At 37.0% G+C, this 25,803-nt stretch overlaps 1 protein-coding gene across 8 annotated transcripts in view; it reads left to right on the forward strand.

Annotated features, from left to right (window-relative positions):
- Nucleotides 1-25,803, forward strand: part of RPS6KA3 (ribosomal protein S6 kinase A3) — a 118,623-nt gene that overhangs the window by 37,452 nt on the left and 55,368 nt on the right. For all 8 annotated transcript variants that reach the window (XM_059385859.1, XM_059385860.1, XM_059385856.1 and 5 more), the window contains one exon: nucleotides 20,359-20,475. In XM_059385859.1, the coding sequence (XP_059241842.1) occupies nucleotides 20,359-20,475 (117 nt within the window). The remainder of the gene's footprint in view (nucleotides 1-20,358; nucleotides 20,476-25,803) is intronic.

The following is a 25,803-nucleotide window of genomic DNA, read 5'->3' on the forward strand; positions in this document are numbered from 1 at the left end:
TGTCTCACTCTGAAGTATGACTGAAAAGCTAAATATCGCTGTACATTTGAGAAAGGCTTCCAAATGAAAGAGTAAGCTCTTGAAGGAACAGACAATGCAGTAAAGAGGAAAAAGAGAAGTTAAATTAATACTTTCTGCGTGTTAAAAGACAAAACTGATTTGCTAAAATAAGAGTAGGACGCTACTTTTTTAATCAGAAGAAGAAATTCTTAGAATTAAAAATGGAATAGGAATGTTTTACATTTTAGTAGAATATTTAAAAGCTAATGTTAAGGAAATCTCCAAAAAAATAGAATAAGGGAAAGAGATAGAAAATAGGAGAGAAAAAGAAGGAAGCAATCTAACATCTACTTAATAGGAATTCCAGAGACAACAGGGAAATGGAAAGGAAGAAATTAGGAAAGAAATATCCTAAGAGATTTGTTTTTTCCCACATTTTAGTATCTCTGAAATCGAAATCCTTGTTAAAGTCAGTGGTGTGACACACTTTAATTGGCAGCACTTTCTTCTATAATGGTATAGTGATAATCATGCTCTTAGATTAAATGGAGTACTAAAATACCAAAAGAAATTTTTTTCTTTAGTGTGAGGACTGTGAGTTACTGGATTAAAACAGCCTACTGAAAGCCTCTTAATAAAAACAAACAAAAACACCTACTCTCAAGAAGAATCATTATTGTGAATTATTAAACACCAGTGATAGAAAATCCTAGTTTTATTGGACTGAAAATTTATATGTTGGAGCCTAATCCCTGATTTGGAGGTGGGGCTTTCCGGAGGTGGTTAGGTAGTGAGGGCAGATGGCTCCTAAGTAGGATTAGTGCCCTTATAAAAGAGACCCCAGAGAGCTCCCTTGCCCCTTCTGCCGTGTGAAGACTCCGCAAGAAGGTGGCTGTCTAGAAACCAGGAAACAGATTCTCACCAGACACTGAATCTGCTGGTGATTTGAATTTAGACTTCCTAGCCTCCGAAACTCTGATGAATAAATTTCTGCTCTTTATCGTAAGTGACTTAGTATATGGTATTCTGTTATAGCAGCCCAAATGGGCTAAGATAAGCTTTTAGAGATTTTTCAAATATATAAAGGACGGGATATGAGAATAATATCAAATATTACAACATTGGAAGTTAGAAGACAAGGAACAATGCTTTTGAAGTGCTTAGCAAAAATGATTTTCAACCAAGATATTTTCAGACATATACCTATTTTTAGGAAGGTGCTGGAATGTAGGCTCCGCCAACACAAGATGGTTGTTAACAAGAAAAAGACAGGAGATTCAGGCAACAAAGGATCCAACATTTATAAGCACAATGAAGAAAGTTCCTTCACATTGTGATGAATAAGGGGTGCTTCAGAAGACTAGTTCATTCAGTAGGCTTAGAGAGTACTCAGTCCAGATTGAAGCAGACAGATGATTCCAGGAAAGCTGTCTCCAGGGGAAAAAATAGAAGTGATGAATTATCCAATAGGTTGGAGTACTGAAAATTCACTTAAGAGGCAGAGTGAGAAGAATTTGAGATAGGCAGAAAGAAAGCAAATTTTAAAACCAACTGCAGACTTAAGAAGAATACAGAAGTTATACACAAGAAATGTAACTAGAATATATTCCTCACCTTGGCAGTGAACATTTGCGTCGTCATAATAATGTAAAAACTAAATACTGATTTAACCAAAATTTGTGATATGAGTGTTACCTCTAATAGGATGTCTAAAGATAATATCTGAAATTGATGAGTCAAGAGGAAGTAGTATAAGGTTATTTTTTTCCTTTTTCAGGTTTTTATTTAAATTCCAATTAATTAACATATAGTCTAATATTAGTTTCAAATATACTGTAGTGATTCAGCACTTCCATACATCACCTGGTGCTCATCAGGACAAATGCCCTCCTTAATGCCCATCACCTGTTTCACCCATTCCCCCTCCCTCCACCTTCCCTCTTGTAACCATTAGTTTGTTCCCTATAATTAAGAACAGTGGTAGGCCCCTTTCTTTTTTTCTCCTTTGCTCGTTTGTTTTGTTCCTTGAATTCCACATGGGTGAAATCATATGGATTTTGTCCTTTTTTTTAAAAAAAGATTTTATTTATTTGACAGAGATCACAAGTAGGCAGAGAGGCAGGTGGGGGTGGGGTGGGGGGAAGCAGGCTTCCTGCTGAGCAGAGAGCCCGATGTGGGGCTCAATCCCAGGACCCTGGGATCATGACTTGAGCCGAAGGCAGAGGCTTTAACCTGCTGAGCCACCCAGGTGCCCTGGATTTTGTCCTTTTCTAATGGACTTATTTCACTTAGCATAGTACCCTCTAGCTCTATCCATGTCGTTGCAAATGACAAGCGTTCATTCTTTTTGATGCCTGAGTAATATTCCATTGTATATATGTACCTCTCCTTTATCTCTTCATCGTTGATGGACACTTGGGCTGTTCCCGTAATTTGGCTGTTGTAGATAATGCTGCTATAAACATTGGGGTGTGTGAATCCCTTTGAATTAGTGTTTTTGTATTCTTTGGGTAAATACCTAGTATTGCGATTGCTGGACCATAGGATAGTTCTATTTTTAACTTTCTGAGGAACCTCAATACTGTTTTTCAGAATAACTGAACCAGTTTGCATTGCCTCCAGTAGTGCAAGAGGGTTCCTGGTTCTCTACATCCTCACCAACACCTCTTGTTTCTTGTGTTTTTGATTAGAGATAAATAACAGAGGGAACAATGAAAAGAGCTGAAAGGGTAACAGGAGCACTAGGTACTGTTCCTTTTTGGTCATATAAGCCTTACAGCACTATTTGATCATTTAAACCTTGATAAAAATTAAAGTTAACTAGAATATAAAATAAAACTATTTATAACTAGTATAATCAGGTAAAAATTCACAAAAGACAGAAAATTTTGGTAGAGATTTTTAGAAGTAAATGCCAGTATTTGGGTGAAGGCATTCTCATAGGAAAGTGGTATAAACAAAACCAAAGGGGAAAAAAAATGTGACAGGTTGCTAAGTCAGTTTGACTAAAATGATAATCATAAAGGAAAGACAAATTTCTCCTAAACAAAACTAAAATAACATAAATATAACTCACATCTTCTTGACATACAGAGCTGCCTCTGTGTTGTATCTTGAACATGTCCCTTGGTTTCTGTTTGTAGCAGAGCCATTTCGTTCTGGCTGGATTGTTTCCTCCGTTACACCTCATCTCTTCTCTCTTTCCTTTGTTCTGTGCTGTGCATTCTGCCTTCTTCCCAGATCCTAGATCCATTTCTCTTCCATCTCCTGAAACTTTAATGCTTTTCCTTCATTCTGGCTTTTTTAAAAGTTCAATCCTTTCTTGTCTTTACTCTCCTGAAGTAAAAAGTTTTATATTTTCCATGTATCTCATAAAATATAAGAACATTTATTCAAATAAATTGATTCATACCAGAATATAACAGGCAGTTATCACCTTCCTCTATCTCCCTTCCCCAGGGATATTTGCATGCTAATCCATATTTATGCATAATTCATTGAATTTTTCACCAATTAACTTGTTCTAGCTGGTTTCGTTTGTTCTCCCTCCCCTGCTGGAGAGACTTGATTATTTTTAGCCTTTATTCTGGTGGGACTGGGGAAAGACTACCTTCACAGCAAAAGATAAGAGTGCTATAAAGTACTTCAAGCCAAGATATCTTTCTGGACTCTAGAATTCCCATCTTTTCTCAGCTGGCTAGAAGACTCCATGTTCTGCATGATCCATGCTGAAGAAATAGGGAGTCTTGATCGTTTACATCTCTGTAGTCCTCCAAGAACCATCACTAAAGCAATTTCTTCCTTAGTTGGGAAATAATTCTCTTAGTGGTTCTTACAGTACCGGGCAAAGGTTCTTCTGAGGCTTCAGAATTAAAGGAGATAAATAAGTACCTAGCACAAAGTAAGAACCCAATAAGTGTTCATTTGCCTGTCATCTTCCTTCCAGAGTCTGTTCTTTTCTTTGACTATTCACTCGGAATAAAGTGTGTCTCTTAGGAACTATGGTGGTATCCAGTAATTTTGTGGCTGACAGTAGCTCTGTGAGTGAAGTGAGTTGTGAAGTGAGTTAATTATCTCTTAACTTGGTCCTCTGGCCTTTCTATTTATCTTATTATTTATTTCTAGTGACCATGCATGCATCAAGTATTTATGACATCAACTTTGTAAATATCATATGACTACAGTCTTAAACACTGTATTTATCAACTTGGTCTTTGTAGCTGTTGTATCATAGTCACATGCATAATTGTCAAGAATTAGAGAAAGCTTGTTAAAAGTAATGGTGATTAAAAATGGCTTAAAAAGGTATAGTGAAGATAGTTCATAGATGACCTTAAATGTCAGGTTAAGGAGCAGCACTCCTATGAAGGACGCAGGTAGTACACTTATAATGCCTGAATTCTTTACAAATCCCCTAAAGTCATGATAGGCCTTTAGTAGTTATTTCTTCTGACTTGCACACATGCTGTTACTCTAGCAGTTGTTCATATAGTAACCTTAAGGCTACAGTAATGTATATGATGGCCTCCACAGTATCCAGGGAACTTCACCCGTTCCAAGTTGTCTACCATTTTCTCCATTTCTTTGAAGGTTCCCTCAGGCTGCCTTAAACCTTGCTTTTGAGCATCCAAAGTGATACTCATAGCCATGAGTCCAGCACATACTTGCACACATCATGGGTTCAACACAAAATAAACTATAGAAGGAGAAGCCCTAGTGTAGTAGACAATAGACAGTGAAGAATCCACTCAACACAGGAGAGTACAATAGAGGGCTCAGTGGTAGGGAACATTTGTGGAGTGGTACATTGACAGCACTTACTGATTGATTGTGTATTGTCTGTTGTTCTAACTCTCATTGGCTGAGAGTATATTTTAGCACTTATAGCATGGGAAAAATACAGTCTAGTACATGTAAGTATATACCACTTGGGGAAATTTCTGAGATAAATAGCATTATAATTAGCAGTGCATGGTGGCATTAAATGAGTATGTGTATAACTGGCAAATTTTACAAACATGCAAGGTTTTCCTTTGGTACATTTTTTGCTCTCTTTCAGGGCTATTTTTTCTACTTCCTAGTGTCCCTTCATCTACCCATAAGAGCTTGAAAAAAAATAAAATAAAATCTCCCCCATCTTTTTCATGGTTTGCCTACCTCATATGGTGCTTCTGACCCCAAATTGCTTCTCTTCTGCTGCACTCCACACACTTTTTCAGTTTGGTCTAATGCACAACTGGAAAGAGAGCAGATTGATTTAAATTCTGTTCAAGTATGACTAGTTTATAGAATCAGTCTGAAATAATGAGAGTTGTAACCTCTTTACTTACACAAAGTGGGGGGAAAGTGTGGATAGACTAATGAGCAATACCACCTAGGATGTATCACTGCTTACTGCAATAGGCCTGCGTGGGGCATTGGTATAGCTGTCCCCTTGCCCTCTCTTCATGCCTATGGGAAATGTTGCAAATGATCATTGAGACGAGACCTTAGAAGGAACCCATCTCAGTGCTCTAGGAAGCCACTACCATTTGCTTAAGATTGGTGATATTTCCTATCTCTGATTTAAAACCATAGAACTTTAGCTCTTTGTAACATTACCTACTGATGGACGTGTACTAGAGAGTAATTCTTTTGTACTTAAGTGGAAACCCCTAAATATTATCCCTTCAGTACTGAAAAACTGATCCATACAAAACATCATATACAAAGGAATCATTTCAGAAAACATTTTTGTTTTAAGTTTCTATCCTCACGTTGATTTTTCTCCAGCATGGTTCTACTTTCATGAGCTTATGCAAATGGATGATAATTGGGTTTGACCAGGGTTGGAGTTTTGCCAGACAAATATAGTGTATGGTGTAGAAAGGTGTTCAGGAACTCTGCCGTGGACCCTCTACTGAACTGTCTTTCTTCTGGGTCTTACCACAAGTTTTAGCACTTCCTGGTTTCTGACCTAAGTCAGCCACTGGCCATACGTAAATACACACTCTTTCCCCAGATAGAATTGCCTGGCTATGCTCCCACCAACATCACAGCCATTCCGACTTTCTTCAAGAAAGTATGAACTTGAGCAACAGGTTCCTTAACTGTTCTTTACCCCTCAGTTTCTGCATCTGTAGGATGAATAGTACTTATCTCAGTGTAGTGAGAATTAACTGAAATACTTTCATGTAAGCACACTGCTTAGAATGTACTATCTTAAATGATATTGTTAGAATTATACTTTAAAGAAAGAAAAATTTATTAATGGATGAGAATTCAAATAAAGGAACTGAGGACTTGGTTGAAAGAAGCTAGAAAAAGAACCATAAAGTAAACTTCTAGAGAGCCAGAAGAAGGAATGAAATACAAATTCCAAAATCAGTGAATGACTAAGTGGAGGCTGGGGAAGCAAATACACAACATTCAGAAAGCAAAACAAAATACAGCCACAGATAGGAAAGAGTTTAAAACATCTTAACAACAAAAATATTTATAGATGAAATGATATAATATCTGGGATTTGCTTCAGAATATTATGGGAATGAATTATGGGAATGATTAGTTATGGGGGAAGTGCGTGTATGAAGTAAGATTGTGTGTGAAGTAAGATTGGTCATGAGTTGGTAATCATTAAAGGTGAGTAATAGGTACATGAGGGTTTGTTACACTTGTCTGTCTACTTTAGATATGCTTGACATATTCCTTAAGTTTAAGGTTAAAAACATAGAATACTAAGTGTAACTGTATACTAATATAAAAGTCTTGCTGAAACTTGGTTTTCTAGAAAAATCTAAATGATATCATTTAGAAAGGGATAGAAAAACTGAATATAGCAATAGCAAGGGAGAAATTTAAGGTGTTAAACTCTCTGCCTCCTAATTACAGGCAGGCCCCTATGATTTGATGGAGAAATCTTTGAGACTTTCAAAAAACAGATCATTCCTGTAATCTTTAAAATGTCCCAAAGCATAGGGAAAAAATGTACACTGCCTTCTAGTTTGTTTTATAAAGTTAGCATAGCCCTGAAAATGAGAGTTAATACACAAAAGGAAACGCCAATTTAACTTATGAATATAGATGCAAAAATCCTCTTAAAAAATTACAAATCAGATACATATATTAAAAGAATGGATTTTGGGGTGCCTGGGTGGCTCAGTGGGTTAAAGCCTCTGCCTTCAGCTCAGGTGATGATCCCAGGGTCTTGGGATCGAGCCCCGCGTCGGGCTCTCTGCTCAGCAGGGAGCCTGCTTCCTCCTCTCTCTCTCTCTCTCTCTGCCTGCCTCTCTGCCTACTTGTGATCTCTGTCTGTCAAATGAATAAATGAAATCTTAAAAAAAAAATGGATTTTTCCCAGGAATGCAAACATATCAGGACACTGTTGATCTACATTATCAAATCATTAGGTCAAAGGAGATAGATGAGGTGACTGTATTAATAGATAATAAGACATTTTATAAAATTGCTATTCATTCCTCTTCTAGTAAAGAGCATTCTGACCTTAACCTGATAAAATAATGTCTAAAACCAAATATCAGGGCACCTGGGTGGCTCAGTGGGTTAAAGCCTCTGTCTTCGGCTCAGGTCATGATCCCAGAGTTCTGGGATCAAGCCCCACATTAGGCTCTCTGCTCAGCAGGGAGCCTGCTTTTCCTTTTCTCTCTCTCTCTCTGTCTCTCTCTCTCTCTCTCTGCCTACTTGTGATCTCTGTCTGTCTAATAAATAAGTAAAATCTTAAAATAAAATAAAACCAAATATCAATATCGTGCCAGAAGGATTTGGTGAGTGTATTCCCAAGTCATGATCAAGTAGTGTTTATTAGTGCCTGCTTTATGGTCCATAGCCTGAGGAATTTGGGTTTTGTTCTGTGATGGGAAACCATTGAAGAATTTGAGGTAGGGGCATGACCCAGTCTGATTTCTGTTTTAAGATTATTCTGGCTATATATTAAGCTTCACCCATTCCTTTTCCCACTGCAGTAGCAGAGTTGACAGAAACCATATGGCCTACAAAGCCAAAAACATTTACTGTCTGGCCCTTTACAGAAAAAAGTGATAAAATGTATAGTATGGTTCAAGTGTGTATATGTATATGTGTGTATCCAGAAAAAGACTATAAAGATAAGCACCAAAATAGTGATTTTTTTCCTTTGTTTTTCTCCTTATTATTCAAGTTTTCTGTAATGGACGTGCATACTTTTTATAATAAAATTTACTTCTTAAATAATAAGGTAAACACTAAAACCAGTAAGGTACAAGAATAAAGGGAAATTAGCTGAAATTTTAATAGGATTAATTTAGAGAAAGTCAAAAGAAGCAAGAAGAATATAAACAATAATACCTAGTTTCATGCACACAGCCACACAAGTAGTATCCATTTCAGATTTCAGCATATGACACTTTTTACTCCAACAGCCATTATTTGAATTCCTATTGTGTGCTCTTTGCTATGGGAATACAAAGATAAGTATGGTGCCTGCTCTGAAGATTAATCTGGTAGAGGCAGTGGCATGAACTTAAACAGTAATCAGTGTCTTAAGCAATGTACCAAAGGGCTTTAAGCGCTTTCAGTTTTGGTTAGGAGATAACTAACACCCAAAAAAAGCTGTTGCTTAGTGGTGAGTTGTAATATGATTATAAGGGATTCCAATCATGTGAACTAGTCTTTTTAACTTTATTTATGATGCCTTTTGATACAGAGAAGTTTTTGAATTTTATAATCAAATCTATACCAATATTTTCCTTTGTGACTTCTGCCTTTCCCAGACGAGTACCCAAATGTCCTAACATCTCTGTCAGATGTAAAATGTCAACATTTATCCTTTTATTCTTTTCTGTCCCTCTGTTTATCTTTTACACAGTAGTACCACACTGTTTTAATTTAGGTATCATTTCATCTCAAGGAGACTTATTTTAGGTTTTGGTATCTGAAATATTGATTCATTTTCTTAGTGCTTTTATTAAAAAGCACAGCACACAACAAAATATGACTGTTAACCTGAGCATCAGTAGTCATTAAAGCCAATTTAAACTAATCTTCAAATTCAAAAAAGGTTATTTGGTTGCTTCTTAAATATTACTTGAATAAAGTTGATGAGTGCTATATACAGAGACATCCTATTTTGTTTTGTACATCTTCTGATCAGTTGCACAGTAACCATGCTATTTGCTGCCTCTTGACAGTCTTAAAAGGCATCTCATGTTCAGACTGCAGTTTTTATGTTAGGTGGTCGTCCTAACCATGCTGCATTATAAGGAGACTTAAATAATTCCTTCTGGGAGATGGGCAGGTTCATGTTCTGATGGAAATTTTCTTACGTGCTTTCCTTACTGAAAAATTGAGGCATGCATTTTTAATCAAGAGGACTGCACAATTCCCTAGCAGAATTCAAAATTTTATCTTGGACATTTATTTGGGTCCCGGGAGATTCTAATGTACCTGGTTAAGTAAGATAATTTTTTAAATTGAGCAATTTTGTTTTTATTCTTCAACTTTTGTTAGGTCACTTATAAAACTTTGCCATAAAAGGTAAATGCAGTAAGAACATATATAGAAGATTATAGAACATAGCTGCAAAAATTTGATAGGGCGAGAAGAGCCTTGGCGTTTCCTATGGCACGTGTAACACCTAATGGATACTTCAATGTTTGCTCCATAAAGTAGTGCTGAACTGAGCTCTCATTATAGATAACTCCATTATCAAATATGTGCCTGCCTTGACTGTGGTTCCTTCATCCAGAAAACTAGCTGACCATTTCTGCTGTTTTCACAAGACTTTTCAGGTTTTGTGTTTGTTTTTTGTTGTTGTTGTTGTTGTTTTTTCATTAACATGTAGTGTATTTTTTTTTTAAAGATTTTATTTATTTATTTGACGGAGAGAGATCACAAGTAGGTAGAGAGGCAGGCAGAGAGAGAGAGGAGGAGGAAACAGGCTCCCTGCTGAGCAGAGAGCCCGATGCAGGACTCGATCCCAGGACCCCGAGATCATGACCTGAGCCGAAGGCAGCGGCTTAACCCACTGAGCCACCCAGGCGCCCAACATGTAGTGTATTATTAGTTTCAGAGGTGGAGTTTAGTGATTCATCAGTTGCATATAACACGCAGGGCTCATTACATCTAATGCCCTCCTTAATGCCCATCACCCATTTACCCCATCCCTCCACCCATCTCCCCTCCAGCAACCCTCAGTTTGTTTCCTCTAGTTAAGAGTCTCTTACGGTTTGTCTTCCTCTCTGATTTCATCTTATTTTATTTTTTCCTCCCTTCCCCTGTGTTCATCTGTTCTGTTTCTTAAATTCCACATATGAGTGAAATCATACGATAATTGTCTTCAGGTTTTGAAAATTCAGTTATTTTATTAAATTTGTATAGGTTATATATATATTAATGATTGATGTTGGTTCCGCATAGGTTAATTAAATGCACATCAAGTAGAGCATTTTCCCACAGCTCTCGATGTTTCTGTCCTTGGGTTTTGTTTAAATGCCACTATCTCAGTGATCATATTCTGATTATTGGCATATTTTTAAAACTATTTTCCAAAATAAAAATACCTTAGAAGAACTTCTAGAGGCTGTTAGAGAATGAAATGGAGTAAGGGATTATCCAGTAACTTAACCTCTCCTTTTCCAGTTTGGCTTATATCAGTAAGTGTTCCGTTTGCTCACTAATAACCCAGGGGTTGGTCTTTCTTCTAATTTAGATTTTATCGACTAGGATTTTTAGCTCTGGACCTTGAAGTCTTTAACCTGGCCAATAATTGATGCCTATAAACAGTGTGAATTTAAATATAATTTACTTCCATTTAAGACAGGAAGAATTTGTCCTTCTATCACATGCATATAGTCATTTTCTTCCCATAGTTACGAAACAATGCCTCATTGACAGGGAACACCCATGACTTGTCTATATATAACCTTAAAATAGTCTTGAGACTATCCGTTAGAGTGTATGTGTATAAACATTACAAAGGGTAAAATTCCACATGTGCATCAATGACTTATTATTTTAATAGTGCTGACTAGTTTCATTTGCTTTTAAAGAGTCATATAGTTAAGAAATACTGGCATTCCTCAGGATTCTAAAATAAAATAATGTTCATTTCACTAGTTGTAAAAATCGTCTGGATTGCTAGGAACCAGGAGTTAAGAACATTTCAACAGGATTTTGCTATCAGCAAATCTGTTTTGGTTTCCTGTTCTGGCCTCCCTACCTATCAGCTAGCTACATAGTGCCCTCGCCATTACGTTTCTCCTTTCTTTTACCACAGGAAAATTGTCAGGCCTCTTTTTCTAGCATTTCAGGTCCCGCCTGACAGGAAATTTTCTAATTGCCGGAACAGCTGGTAGGAGAAAACTTTGCAGGGGCTTGGCCTTCCCTTTCCAACCTAAGTTTTACAGTCAGAAATTCTTTTATGACCATCATGGTTTCGTAGCCATGTTTAAATTTTTGTCTTTTCGTGTTCGCTCTATACAGGTAAGCTTTGTTCAACTTCTGTAAAAACTAAAATGTTTTAGTTGGAGCTCAGTATAATTATACTAATTAAACAATTATTTTGTTTTATATGTTCTTTTAAGAAGGTTTTCAAAATTCAAAACCAGTTTTTAAAGAGCTTTTAAAGGATAATATTTATGTTTGCTAAAAGTAAGCCACCTATGTGTATTATTCATTTCAATTGTATATTTTGTAAACTTATTTTTACATTGGCTTTTTAGTGGTAGAATAGTTTTTTATTTTGCTCATGTTTATAATTTTTTATAATAAAACAGATGACAGTAGCTTTCAGTATTAAACCAGGCATGAAGAAAATTGTGAACTCATTGATAGTTAGGAGATTACTATAATGTAAGCAATATTTTGATGGGTTAGAGAATATATTATTTTTAAATAGTCAAGACCTTAAAGTTAGACTTTTGTTGAAATTGGTTCCTTTCAAACTTTGAAGTTTTTAATCAGCTGTATTTAAGTAACTTTAAGTAATTTCATCTAACTTAGAGTAGACACAGTTTTCAAAGTATTACTTTGTTAAAATGTGCTTAGCAAATGATAATTTGCATTTTGTTTCATTTAAGTTCTGCCAAATTAACTTGATATTTTGCTGTGAAAATTGTGCTATTCTGCTGTTCTCCAAAGAGAACTTAATTTTTTGTTTGGGATTCCCGATTGGGAGAAAACTGCTCCTCTGCAGCAGTGATTAGGAATATTAGTCTGGAGAACAGCAATGCTATTTTCTCAAACATAGAAGAAGCTGGCTTGGAATACTCTTAGAGATCTTGGTTTAATGAAAAATGCTGAACATATTTATCATCCATTAGCAAATAAGTAAATTGGATTTGGTCAAGTTGTAATCTAGAATACCTTAAATTGTTTTTTTTTTTTTTTTCAGCATGACTTGGATAAACAGCCTAATTATGTATCACAGTCAAATTTTTATGTTTATCAGTCATCTAAAAATTTAACATATCTTTTTTTTTTTTAATTTTATTTTTTCAGTGTTCCAGGATTCATTGTTTACGTACCACACCCAGTGCTCCATGCAATACGTGCCCTCCTTAATATCTTTTTAAAATTAAAAACTATATTATAGAACCTCAGGTTTCTGTATAGAGATTAATACTTGAATTTTGAATTACATTCAAGAGGCAAATGAAGTATACATTTTTTATTTGTAACATCTTCTTTATGTTAGGCCAAAAAACAGTTATATATCGACAGTAAAGATTTATTTATTAGTTTTTACCAAGGAGCATTTAAATAATTTACTTCAAGTTTCATCCATATTTTCTGACATTCAAAACAATTTAGAAAATACAAATGCCTTAAGAACACACTTCCTGACCCAAGGGAGGGCAGGAAAAAGGAAATTATGTATACAAGTCAGGGCATAATGCCAAAAGTTGAATCATTCTTTAAAATCAATTAATATCACACAGTTTGTTTACTTAATGGTAGTATGTTACAATATTGGGTTTTGTGTCTTAAATAGACAGCATCACTTTCTGTTCCTTCTCTTTAATACTTTCACATTTTAAGAACAAAATTATATCTTTTTCCTCTAAACTTAAAAAAGGAAACATTAATTTTTTTCCCATTAAAGGGCAAATCTTAAGGATCATTTTAGAAGGAACCTACAGATCTTTTGATGCTTCTGGAAAACAATTGAGGTGGCTTTCTGTGTGACTGGAGGAACACCAGAAGATCCACCTGTCCATGAATTTTCTTTTACCATTTTTCTGTGATGTCTAAAATGACATCCTTTATAGAATTTCTAAAATTATGTGTTTGTTAACTGAATTGACCTTGTTTTTTCTATCATGGGCCACATATCAACAATATTTATCCAGTAATAAATCTTTGAAACCCTAAGTAAATTCCTAAAGGGCAGAGACTCTTCTTTATCTTAGTATCTCTAACATCTAGCCCATTACATGGCTCATAATCTGAATTGCCTTCTAACAAAAAGGAATGGGCCTAAGAGAATATGTTATAGATCAGAAACATTTCCATTAGGACCAGGCAGTTCGGAAGAAGCAGAAGCACCATAGTCTCCCTGAAGTTAGCCCCACATGGACCTGTTCTTTTAGTCCTCTCTGATCCAAACACTGGTCTCCATGTGTGTTCCCACATTGGCCTTTGCACTGGCTTGTCTCTGCTTGAAACACTCTTCCCCAGATGGTTGACTCCGTCTCATCTTTCTGGTCTTACTCAAATAGCACTTTTTCAGTAAAACCTGCAATGATGGTTTTATTTAAAATTGCAAGCTCTCCTTTTCATCCATGCACTTCCCTGATCGCTCTTACCCAACTTCGTATCTTTTCCCCATGGTATTTATCTTGTTCTAACATGAATGTACCTATTATTGTTTGGTTTCTCCCCAAAATGCCAGAGATTTTCATCTGTTTCATTTATTGTTTATCTCAGGCATCTAGAAGAATGCTTGGATATATGAGGTACTCAATAAATAAATGTTTAAATGGATGAATGGATGAATTCCCATACATAGCTTGAGGGTATTGAACATCTCTAGGCTGGGGGTGGCAAATATCTGAAAGTGATGGGGGTGTAGACAGATGATACAGGGTTATGATGGAGACCAGCTTTTAGAATACACAGTATACTTTTTTATGATGATTAATGGACATATATCCATGTATAATTTAAAATATACTAGAGAATATAAAAATACGTGAACCCCACAAGGGGACAATGGTATAAATTAAATCTGTGCTTGACTTCACTGACAAAATTCTTCTTCCATAAAATTATAGTTACTTTACTGTGCGCTTATAGGCAAAAACTCAATTTTACAAACTGTAATTCTGTGTTTTCATTATGTAAAATTTCATATAACAGTTTTATTTCAGTAACAGGTGATTTATTCACATGATATGTTTGTCACATGCAAATCCCTGTACTTCGATTATCAGTGCCTTTGGAAATTTGATATTCCTCTCTTCATCCATCTCATTAGATTCTAGATATGAGCTAGAAGAGCACATTGTTGCTTTTCTACCTGTTGTCCAAGATTGCCCAAGAATTAGTATTATATCTTAGTTGAACCTCATTTTCATTTCTAAAATACCATGGTCCCATAACTTGGAGAAACCGGTGACATTAAGCACAATCTGAGCATTGAGAGACCAGCCAAGGGTGTTTTGCTTATGATACTGCTATGACCGTATTATAACATAAACGTAGATAAAAGGTAGCTTGCTAATGTGACTAGTTAAAATTTTAAACTTGGAAGGAACAAAAAAAAAGTGTTGAGGATATAATAGTGACAAATCTTTAGAACTTAGGCCATAGGCCTTGATCTTTTCTCTCCGTCTTCATGCACACTTCTTTGCACTTTTTGGGCCCAATGTAGAAAAAGACTTTTGAAATTCTAGTTTATATCCTAAAGAGGTTTGGAATGATTGCATCCATTTTGGGGTAAGAGGGTAGGGAGTGGAGGAAGTTGCTATTTTTTTAAAAGAAACATTGACAAAAGGAGCACTTGCAAATTTATTTTAAAATAAGATTTGCCAGAATAAGAAATTCAGTATGAGGGTGGGAAAATAAAACTAAGGAAGTCTCTTGGAAAATAGGAGAAAAAAGATAAGTGACATACAGGATTCAATCCCAGACATACAATACCTAACTAGTAGCGTTGCAAAAAGATAAACCCTGAAAAACTGATGGAAGGAAATTATTTTTTTTTTAAATGTTAGAGTTCCCTCAGAGGCAAAGAATTAGGTCTTTAAATTGTAAAGGCTCACCAACCATCTAGCATTCTGAAGGAAAGAAGACCCATATTTATCTCACTAGTGTGGAATTTCAGAAGTACAAGGACAGAGAAAATTCTTACAGCTTCTGGAAAGCAAACAGTACATCTTCCCAAATATGTGTATCAGGCTAGCATCACCCGTCTCAATAGCAGTCCTGGCTGCTAGAGGGCAATGGGCCATTAATGTCAGCGTTCAAGGCCAGACTGTTTATATTCTATAGAATTTGGTACCAAGCCAAACTATACAAATGTGAAGACAAAATGAAGACATCTTCGGATGTAAGGTTCAGAAAATTTTTTTTCCCATCACTTTTCTTAGGAAGTTAACATGGTAGTAATCTAAGAAAGAGAAGGGTATGGGAAACTGAGAATAGTGGGTTTGACCAGGAAAGCCCAGAAGAGATACCTGGAGGTAATAAGCTGTACAGCAAGACCTAGAAAACAATCGTTCCTGATTGGGGGGGGGGGGGGGGAGGGGTAGGAGAGGGCTCTCAGAAGAACGGGAAGTATGGTAAAGGGTTAAGGAAAAATTAAGACTAATGGTCAAATTAACCTTTCCCTCGCCCCAACAATGACGGGACTATTAGAAACAGGAAAAAAAGAAAAACATGTAAAAAATTCATGGTTCCCAGGGTGCCTGGGTGACTCAGAGGGTTAAGCCTCTGCCTTCAGCTCAGGTCATGATCTCAGGGTCCTGGGATCGAGCCCCACATTGGGCTCTCCACTCAGCAGGGAGCCTGCTTCCTCCTCTCTCTCTGCCTACTTCTCTGCCTAGTAGTGATCTCTCTTCCTGTGTGTCAAATAAATAAATAAATAAAATCTTTTTAAAAAATTCATGGTCCCAATAGAACTCCAAGTAAAATGTATCATGAATTTAAGCATTTGATGAAGTGTTGTTTTGTTTTGTTTTTTAAGTCCCCTCAGATTGTCTTGGAAGTCACTGTTATAGGCCTGTATAAAAGGAAATTTAATGTACTTTCTAGCCTGCATTTAAACAATGTATTGTCATAAAAATGTGAATGCTGGTGTATGGGACTTCTGCTTTTAAAATCAGGCGGTAGAGATAATATGAAGGCTTTGGTTGTGGTTACAGGAGAGAATTAATTTTCTCAATATTAATAAAAATGTAAAAATATAGCTAGCAGGTTAGGGAAATACAGGCACTATTTTTTGTTAAAGATTCTTTTTATTCATTGATTTGTCAGATAGCACAAGCAGGGGCAGCAGCAGGCAGGGGGAGAAGCAACCTCCCCACTGAGCAAGGAGCCTAATATGGGACTCAATTCCAAGACTCTAGGATCATGACCTGAACCAAAGGCAGAGACACTTAACTGACTGAGCCACCCAGGTGTGTCCGTACAGGCACTGTTAACCTCCTTTTATAAAGTGAGGAGTTAGGGGGTACCTAAGTGGCTCAATAGGTTAAGTGTCCAACTCTTGGTTTCAGCTCAGGTCATGATCTCAGAGTCATGAGACTGAGCCTCACATCAGACTTTGTTCTCAGAGGGGAGTCTGCTTGAGATTCTCTCCCTCTGCCTGTGCCCCCTCCTCCTTTGCACACATAGTTTCTCAAATAAATAATAAATCTTGAAAACAAAATGAGGTGAGGAGTTAGGATTCTATCCAAAACTAATAGAAAAGATGAGAAATTTATGTAAAAGCAATACAGTTATCAAATAGTGGATAGTGGGGAAGAAGATGATGAAAGAGATATGAGTGAATCCTTCATCTTATTTTTAAATCAGCAGGCATTGTCTTAAAGTTAATAAACCAAGAAATTATCAAAGTAAGTGCAGAAAGAACTTTAAAAAGCCTCGGTAGGTGGGTGAGAGGACACTTGCTTTTCATCATAGGGTATTTTGTCACTATTTGATTTGGTCATCCATGTGCACATATTTAATTTTAAAAACAAAATGTTTAAGGAACAGGAAATAACCCAGTGGACAAAAGATTATGTGTAAGGCAATGTTGGGAGATAATACCATAAAACTAAGTTGGCAGCCTTATTGTAGAGGGCTTTACATGCCAAGGGGAAGCAGTGCATTTAATTTAGGAAAACTTCAAAGGATTTTTTGGGCAGTCTGGTCGTATGACTAGAGCTCTCTCCTTTCAGAAAATGAATTTGTCAGGAGGCTGAAGTGGACTGGCAGTGGCACAAAGGGGCATTACAAGTAACCAAGCTAGTTTCAGTTTTCCACAGGAAACGTAATGAGGAATTTTACCTGGTGATGCTACTGGAAATGGTAGGGGGTGGGGTGGAGAAAGGACATTCCATTACCATGTTTGATACATAGTAGATGTTTTAGTATAGGTTTGTTGAATGAAGGGATCAAAGGCAGATTCTGTTTTTTGGTAACTTGTTTGACGTGAGAGGAAAGGAAGGTAGTCATCCAAGATGAAATCTTTCTTGAATAGTTACTGCTGTTTATTTTGAGATCCGTGACCTGATTGTAGCTCTCCTTATGAGAGTAAGACTTGATCCTGTATGACTGCTGCAAAATGTGAAATATTTTATAATTCAGTGATCGTTCTCTGCCTGTGTTGCATCTTTGTGACAATTAATTATAGTATTCTTATGAAATAAAAGATGAAACAATATTGCAGCCTAAAATTACATCCCACTTACCCAAAAAAGAAAACTGATAAGACATATGGAATGTTATATAGAGTATAGTTCTTCACAGCCTCATGATTTAAAGGCATAAATGGCTGTTAGATTCCAGTTAGGCTCTTGAACAGATAGTTTATTCCATAGTAGGCTGACTGGCACATGCTAGAATCCAACCCATGACCTTGGCCTTTTGAGTTTAAGTTTGTAATCCACTAGTCTTTTAAGTGAGATGTGACAGCACTTTGGGTTACAGAAAAGAAAGAGGAGAACTTCCTTTTAGTTTCATTTCCATGTATAATGTATATAATTCAGTAATACAAAAAGTATATATAATTTCAAACCCAATATTAGGTATATGCTAGTTTTTTTTTTTAACTGATGAAGATATGCTACCAAAAGTTCAAAAACATTTCTCTAATCACTGTAGCTAACTGACCCAAGAGAAACAGGCCAGTTAAAAGGATCAAGGGAATAAGTTTGTATGTTCCTGTCATTGATCTTGGATGGGGAACCACAGAAGCCTCTGACAGTCTCAGTATGGTGTAATGCTAAGACCCTTGTTTTAGAAGTCATTAGAAGTCAGAACCTGGAATTGATCCATAAGTCTGCCAGTTATTGGCTTGTGATCTGTACTTAATCTCTTTAAACTTCAAACTGTATTCAGACCATTTGGCCTTTAAAAGATCTGTCAAATTTCTAGTGATGAATGGGGGAGTCTGTAGAGAATTCTGAGATGTTTTTGCTTGCTCTGAGGTAGACCCCACCCTGTTGTTACCAGCCCTCTCTAACAAGGTTTGTTATGAAGCAGGAAATATAAAAGGTGAAAAAGCACCTAACCCAGGCTTGGTACATGGTAGGTGCTTAATAAATGTTTGCTGGATTTACCATTTTCACACATACATTATTCTTTGAAAGTTTTCTTTAAAGAATTTGGCAATTTGCTTCCTGCCTTTCCTAATATAGGTACAAATAGCTGTCACTCTCAAGCCCTTGTACACCCACCAACCAGTCTCATTTGCAGAGAATGGGTGCACAGGAAGGGGGGTAGAGTCTCAGAGTCAGGTAATGCTTGATTCTACCCTAACACCTGCACAAGATGGCTGTGAAAAATAAAGGAGATAGTACACATGAAATTACAAAATAAAGGACTAAACCGTATTGAGGGGTTGTTTCATTGTTGCCACAGTTCTGAGAGCCTCCAAAATGTTGAAGCTGCTTGAGTATTAATTAGCACAGTCTACAAACATCTGTCTTATAGAGTAAAATAGTGGGCCTGGATTCCTTTTTTGTCCTACAAGAGCTTTTCTTTTACTGCTCATTTTCAGAACCTGCCATATTAGTAGACCAGTGTATCTTTTTGAGAAATCTTTGTAATTCCATATATAGCCAGCATTCTATCTCAGAAAATGTTAATTGAGCTCAAACATGCATGTGGAAAACAACAATAATAAAAACAGTGAATTCTTTTTGTACAACATATTTTGATTCTACTATAATACTTAGACACTAGGAAAAAATAACATCGGCGAAAAAGAAAAATGGTCTTTGACAGGCATATATTTCTGGTTTTGTTGGGTTTTGTTTTATTGTAATTTTTGGCTATAACATAATATATAGTTCTTGATTAAATAAGGTGTACATTATCTACTAATCCCAGAGTGAATAAGTAGTTGAAATTCTGTGTATGCATACATATATTTTCAACCTTTCTCCCTTTCTGATGCCTTCCCTCAGGTTTACTGACACATCCACTGTCTAAAAATCCTTACCTTAACCCTAAGACCTTCCGTTGTTCCATTATGCTGAGTAGTAACTTTTTTCTGTGTCTAATTCTCCATTCCAATGTTAAATCTTTTTTCATTTTGTGTCTTAGAGTTAACTCTTTCTCCCTGTTTAGTTCTCAAGTAGTTGTAGAAACAAAGTAACTTACATATTTCCAACAGAATAGCATACAGATCCAAATGGCCTTGCTGAGGGTAGAAATCTCCATGTTTGCCTTGGAATATTTTTCAACCCCACTCCCCAATAAACACAACTGTGTGTGTGTGTGTGTGTGTGTGTGATTGGTTTTACCTAATACAAGCACATGTCAGAACACAGCAGATTACTCTGTTGTGTTTTCAGACTTCTTTACATCCTCTGCCTTCACCCCATGAAACTATTTTAATTATCTCCAGTAGGAAGAATGAAGAATTGGAAATACTCTGTGCTAATGTTAAGTAGAGGTTAAAGTGGTCTATGCAGTGGGCTGGTATCATTCTCTTTGACATTAACTTGAAAGTATATTTGCAGGGTTGTGTGGCTGGCTAGGTTGGTAGAGCATGTAACCTTTGATCTTGGGGTCACAAGTTCAAGTCCCACGCTGGACATGGAGCTTACTTTGAAAAACCAAATAATAATTTGAGGATTTCTAATATGATAGTGCTTAATTTATGTTTCTTGGTTTATAGCTGGACAAAGTGTCTCTAACTCTTTTTTCCGTTTATATTTGCTTCAACAGGAAGAAGGCAGTATCAAAGAAATTGCAATCACACATCATGTAAAGGAAGGACATGAAAAGGCAGATCCTTCCCAATTTGAACTTTTAAAAGTATTAGGGCAGGGATCATTTGGAAAGGTAAGTCATGAGTGTTTGTTTTTTAAAAGTTGTTTCTTGGAATTTGTGTGTATTTCAGACAGATGGAGAATGGTACTATTTTATGAAATATTACCAATCTCCATACAAGCAGTGTTTCTGTTTGTTTGTTTTTTCAAAGATTTTATTTATTTATTTATTTATTTATTTGACAGCGAGATTACAAGTAGGCAGAGAGGGAGGCAGAGGGAGAGGGGGAAGCAAGCTCCCTGCCGAGCAGAGAGCCTGATGCGGGACTTGATCCCAGGACCCTGAGACCATGACCTGAGCCAAAGGTAGAGGCTTTAACCCACTGAGCCACCCAGGTGCCCCGGTTTCTGTTTTTACATTTCTCACTATCAGTAAGTGTGAGAAAGTGAATAAACTCATTCAAAAGTACACTGGAAACTTTTGTAAATTGGCACTAATCACTTCATATCTGTCTTCTCTTCAAGAGCATGTGACTTACACACTTTGCAAATGATTAAAAATCAAAAATTATTCCCCTGGTACACTTTTTTTTTAAAGATTTTTTTTTATTTATGACAGAGAGAGATCACAGTAGACAGAGAGGCAGGCAGAGAGAGAGAGAGGGACGCAGGCTCCCTGCTGAGCAGAGAGCCCGATGTGGGACTCCATCCCAGGACCCTGAGATCATGACCTGAGCCGAAGGCAGCTTCTTAACCCACTGAGCCACCCAGGCGCCCCCTGGTACACTTTTTGATATTCTTTTTGAGTCTTCATGTAGATATGGAAGGTGATCTTGCCAAGTACATTATAACAGTGTATCTCAATCTTTCCTCCAAAATATCCTTACTACCAGCAGAAAGTGAATGTCTACTCCCAAGGAATTAGGGGAGGAGGATTACCGCTATGAATATAAAATTTTGGAGATTTACAACTTGTCTTTAAACTGAATATAAAAGGGATGCCTGAGGGCGCCTGGGTGGCTCAGTGGGTTAAGCCGCTGCCTTCGGCTCAGGTCATGATCTCAGGGTCTTGGGATCGAGCCCCGCATCGGGCTCTCTGCTGAGCAGGGAGCCTGTTTCCTCCTCTCCTCCTCTCTCTCTCTCTCTCTCTCTCTCTCTCTCTCTGCCTGCCTCTCTACCTACTTGTGATCTCTCTCTGTCAAATAAATAAATAAAATCTTAAAAAAAAAAAATAAAAGGGATGCCTGGATGGCTCAGTCAGTCAAGCGTCTGCCTTCAGCTCAGGTCATGATCCCAGGGTCCTGGGTTCAAGTCCCACGTTGGACTCCTTGCTTAGCAGAGACCCTGCTTTTCCCTCTGCCTGCCACTCCCCCTGCTTGTGCTCCGCATGCTCTCTTGCTCACTCTCTAACAAATAAATAAACTATTTTATTAATTAATTAAAGTGAATGCTGAGGTCACATTCTAATCAATGATACCCATGTTTGTCTTTAATATCAAAAATGTTTCACAAAGCCACCAACTAAACTTGCCCCTGAAGATGCAACGTCTTCATCATTTTGCTTCACATATTCCTTATCCCCCTGCTGCATACCTCAGGAGCATTTTCTGTCCTCCATTTAGAGAAGTACAGTATTATGATTACTATTATTTGATCTAACTATTCTGTTTCTCAGTAAGAGGAAGATTCTGAGATTGCATTCAGCTTTCACATTGCAGTGCTTGTTTACCACCTCCCTGTGAGGAAATACCTGAAGATAATATGGTCTGTAAGCTCCAAAACAACACCACTTTAGCTTCCTAGTGTGTTTTAGGGGGACTATTTAGCAGTTCTTGGCTAATATAGGTAATTTATTATAGCTGTTAACCTCCTTTAAACCCAAAGTGATGCTTTTATTTCAAATATTGGTTAAGTAGACAGTAGAATGTGATGGTTGCAAGTTTGGGGTCTCGGTCAGCCAGATATGAATTTGATTTTTTTTCTTCTACTTGTTACATGTGCTTGAGCAGGTTACTTAACCTCTCCAAGCCCCATTTTCCTCTTCCAGCCAGTCATTAAGTATTGAAATCCCTCAAGGTTCCATTCTAGGTTGCCTTCTCACTCTGTACTCCCACTAATTATTTTCTCTATGCCCACTATCATAATTATAACCCATATACAGCTGTCCTGACAGATTTCTCTCCAATCTAGATCATGCCTCTAAGCTCTGAACTTTATGTACAGCTGCATATTCTGTTCTCTTCACATGATTCAAAGGCAGTTTAAACTCAACATCTCTACAACCAAAGTCAGGATTTTCCCCTGCCCCCGCCAACCTGTCCTGTTTCATTTTTCTCTGCAACTAGGAATGGCATCCAGTTAAGCAAGCCAAGAACTTGGGAGACATTTTTGAACTACCTTCTACTGCCTGTCTTTTCTCTTGCCTCTCCCCACCAAGTATGTACTATCCGCAAGTCCTATTGATTTAGTAAAGATTTCTCAAATCGTGCCTGTCCTCTCCTTCTCCACTGTTACTCCTGAAGTCTTTGCCACCCCCATTTCTCCTTGGGGTGTTGAAGGAGGTTCCTAACTAGAACTAAATTTGTTCTTTCCTCAAGCCACTATTTACGTGACAGCCAACAAGAGCCAATCTTATATTTCAGTAGGTTCCTTTAAGCCTTTAGGATAAAAGCATACTGTTACGATGAGGAACCCCTTGTTCTGGTGCCTAGTTACCTGAAAAGCAGCACTTTATGTATTTTTCACTATCCATGTTCTGGCTACCTTGGCCCCTTTTTTTCCAGTCCTTATGCACCTGGCTCCATACCACTAGAAAGCCTTTGCACATGCAATTTCCACTTTGTGAAACACCCCACCCCACCCTTTCCTCATCTTAACTAGCGCCTTTCATGTTTATGATCTCAAAGAAGTCTTCTCTGCCATTCTAAGTCAAATTCTATTTTACCCTGTCAGAACATTATATACTTCATCTTCACAGCACTCACCACAATTTTAGTTTTTCATGTGTGTAACTGCTCAATGGCTATTTCCTCCGCTAGACTCTGTGTTCTTTCCATGAGTGCAGGAGACATGCTTTGTACCATGTCTTAGCATTGAGCTAGTAGCACAGTACCTAGCATATAATTCTGGAAAGAAGTAATGAGTAAATAATAGTCCTGACCTCATAGGTTAGTAGTGAGAATCAAATAATAAAAGACCAAGCATATAATATCTGCTATGAAATTGTATTATCATGCAGTCATATTAAGGATAAACCCAAATAGACGGGTTTCTTTCTATACATTAGATTTTCAGGGAACACAGTATTTAAAGTTGCCAGGAGTTAGCATGCATCTCCCTTTATTTCTTTAAAAGTAACTTAAATACCTTACTATAAATAGCAAACATTAAAAATAGGGCGTCTCCTTTCTTACTCATCCTAAAAAGCCCGCGTAAGCCAAGGAAACAGGGATGACCTGTCAGAGCTTAGAATAGCTTCATGGGGGGTTCGAAAGGTCATGAATGCTCTGGCTGGGGAAGATCCGATGGCATCTTGGACTACTGCTGCTCCTGCTACCCTTAACTGGTGACCTGCCAGAGGGAACAGATGAAGAGTGCCTGAGCAAGGGCACAGAACTGGGTGGTGGCCCGATTCTTGTTCAGTACCTCCACTGTGACACTAGTCAAATTATTTAACCTCTCTAAGCCCTAGCTTGGGCAGCTATAAATAGGCATTCCTTAGTCCACCTGTCTCCCAAAATTATCATGATGATGTATTACAAATGCTTGTGAAGGTCCTTTGCAAACCAAGAAGTACTGAAAAGTGTTAAGGTACATTCAAAGAAGGGTGAAAAAGGTTTGAAATCCACAAGGAGAATTTTTCTTGTGGAATGGCACAAAGAAGCTTGATTAGGGAATCTTAAGAATAAATACCAAATAAATCCTAATTATCTCCACCTAATTAGAATTTGTTTCTGTTAAAAAATATTAATGAGGGCGCCTGGGTAGCTCAGTGGGTTAAAAGCCTCTGCCTTCAGCTCAGGTCATGATCCCAGGGTCCTGGGATCGAGCCCTGCATCGGGCTGTCTGCTCAGCAGGGAGCCTGCTTCTTTCTTTCTTCTCTGCCTGCCTCTCTGCCTACTTGTGATCTGTCAAATAAATAAATAAAATCTTTAAAAATATATTAATAATCTGATTACCTTTAACATGTGAACATCATTCCATCTTAGGAACCTGATTAAGAATGCTTTTTTCTCTCTAGTTTAGCTCACTGCTAACTGGCTAAAAGGAACTAAAGGGTGGGGCATCATAGGAGGACAAGAGGGAGTGATTTGGGGAGAGGAACACACAGTGCATCCAGGTTCCTGTGCAGGTTGTGGTGCTCTTCACTAAACTTTGGAAGTCATTGCCAATCACCTTTGGCACAGTTTCTCAAAATGAGAATGCCTCGCCCTAGAATCTGTTGGATGTAGCATTTTTTGATTTTTGCTAATAGCCTGGCATGTTAGAGCAGATAATTGAGAGCTGACCTGAAAGTTAAATTCTTGATTATAATTGCTTCTCTTCCCATCTGTGGCAACTCAATAGCAACTGCTGGGAAAGAATAGTTAGAAGAAAAAAGGTGAAACTCAGATCCATTTAGTGAGAATGTTTAAGATCGAATGAAAAAGATCATGAATCACTATACTGTATACCGGACACTAGTATTACACTGTATGTTAACTAACTGAAATTGAAATAAAAACTTTAAAAAAAGATCACAGACCTAATGGTCAAAATGAACAGGAAAGATGTATAGTTTTGTATTAGCCATGTTATAGCATGACTGTGAATTATGTAGAGCAGGCTTTATTCATTTTGCATGAATTTCACACTAGATTTTGAAAGCAGCTAAAAATAATTTGGAGAATCAAGAGGCTCAGTAACATACATAGGACCTGTGTTCTTCATATTTAGGTATATGTGATAATTTGATTTTTCAAAGGTCAAAATGTAGGGTTCTGTCTTAAGTCACATTAAATAGTTGTGAATAGGCTTCTTCAGTGTGTTTTAAATTGTTCTTCCCAGCAATGAGAAATTTATGTGCAGTTTTCTTACATAGAAAAGACCAATTATCCAGTGATTAATTGTATCAATGGAAAATTGTGGTCCAGGGACACTCCTGTATGACAATTTTTATCAGATCAAAAAAATTTTATTTTGTTAAAAGCAGAGCAATGACCAGTTATGTTATACTTTAAACATGTTGGACTTTTATCTGATTACACAATTTAAAGATTTTTGTCTTATATGTTACATGCTTTTTGGGAATTGGCAGACAACAAAAAGAAAACAGTATGTTCACTTATGTTGACACCCCAAGTTATTACAACTGTTTATGACTCATTGTATTTATAATTGATACATGAGAAAAAATAAGCAT

This window comes from Mustela nigripes, chromosome X (genome assembly GCF_022355385.1).
Source record: "Mustela nigripes isolate SB6536 chromosome X, MUSNIG.SB6536, whole genome shotgun sequence".
Classification (NCBI taxonomy): domain Eukaryota; kingdom Metazoa; phylum Chordata; class Mammalia; order Carnivora; family Mustelidae; genus Mustela; species Mustela nigripes.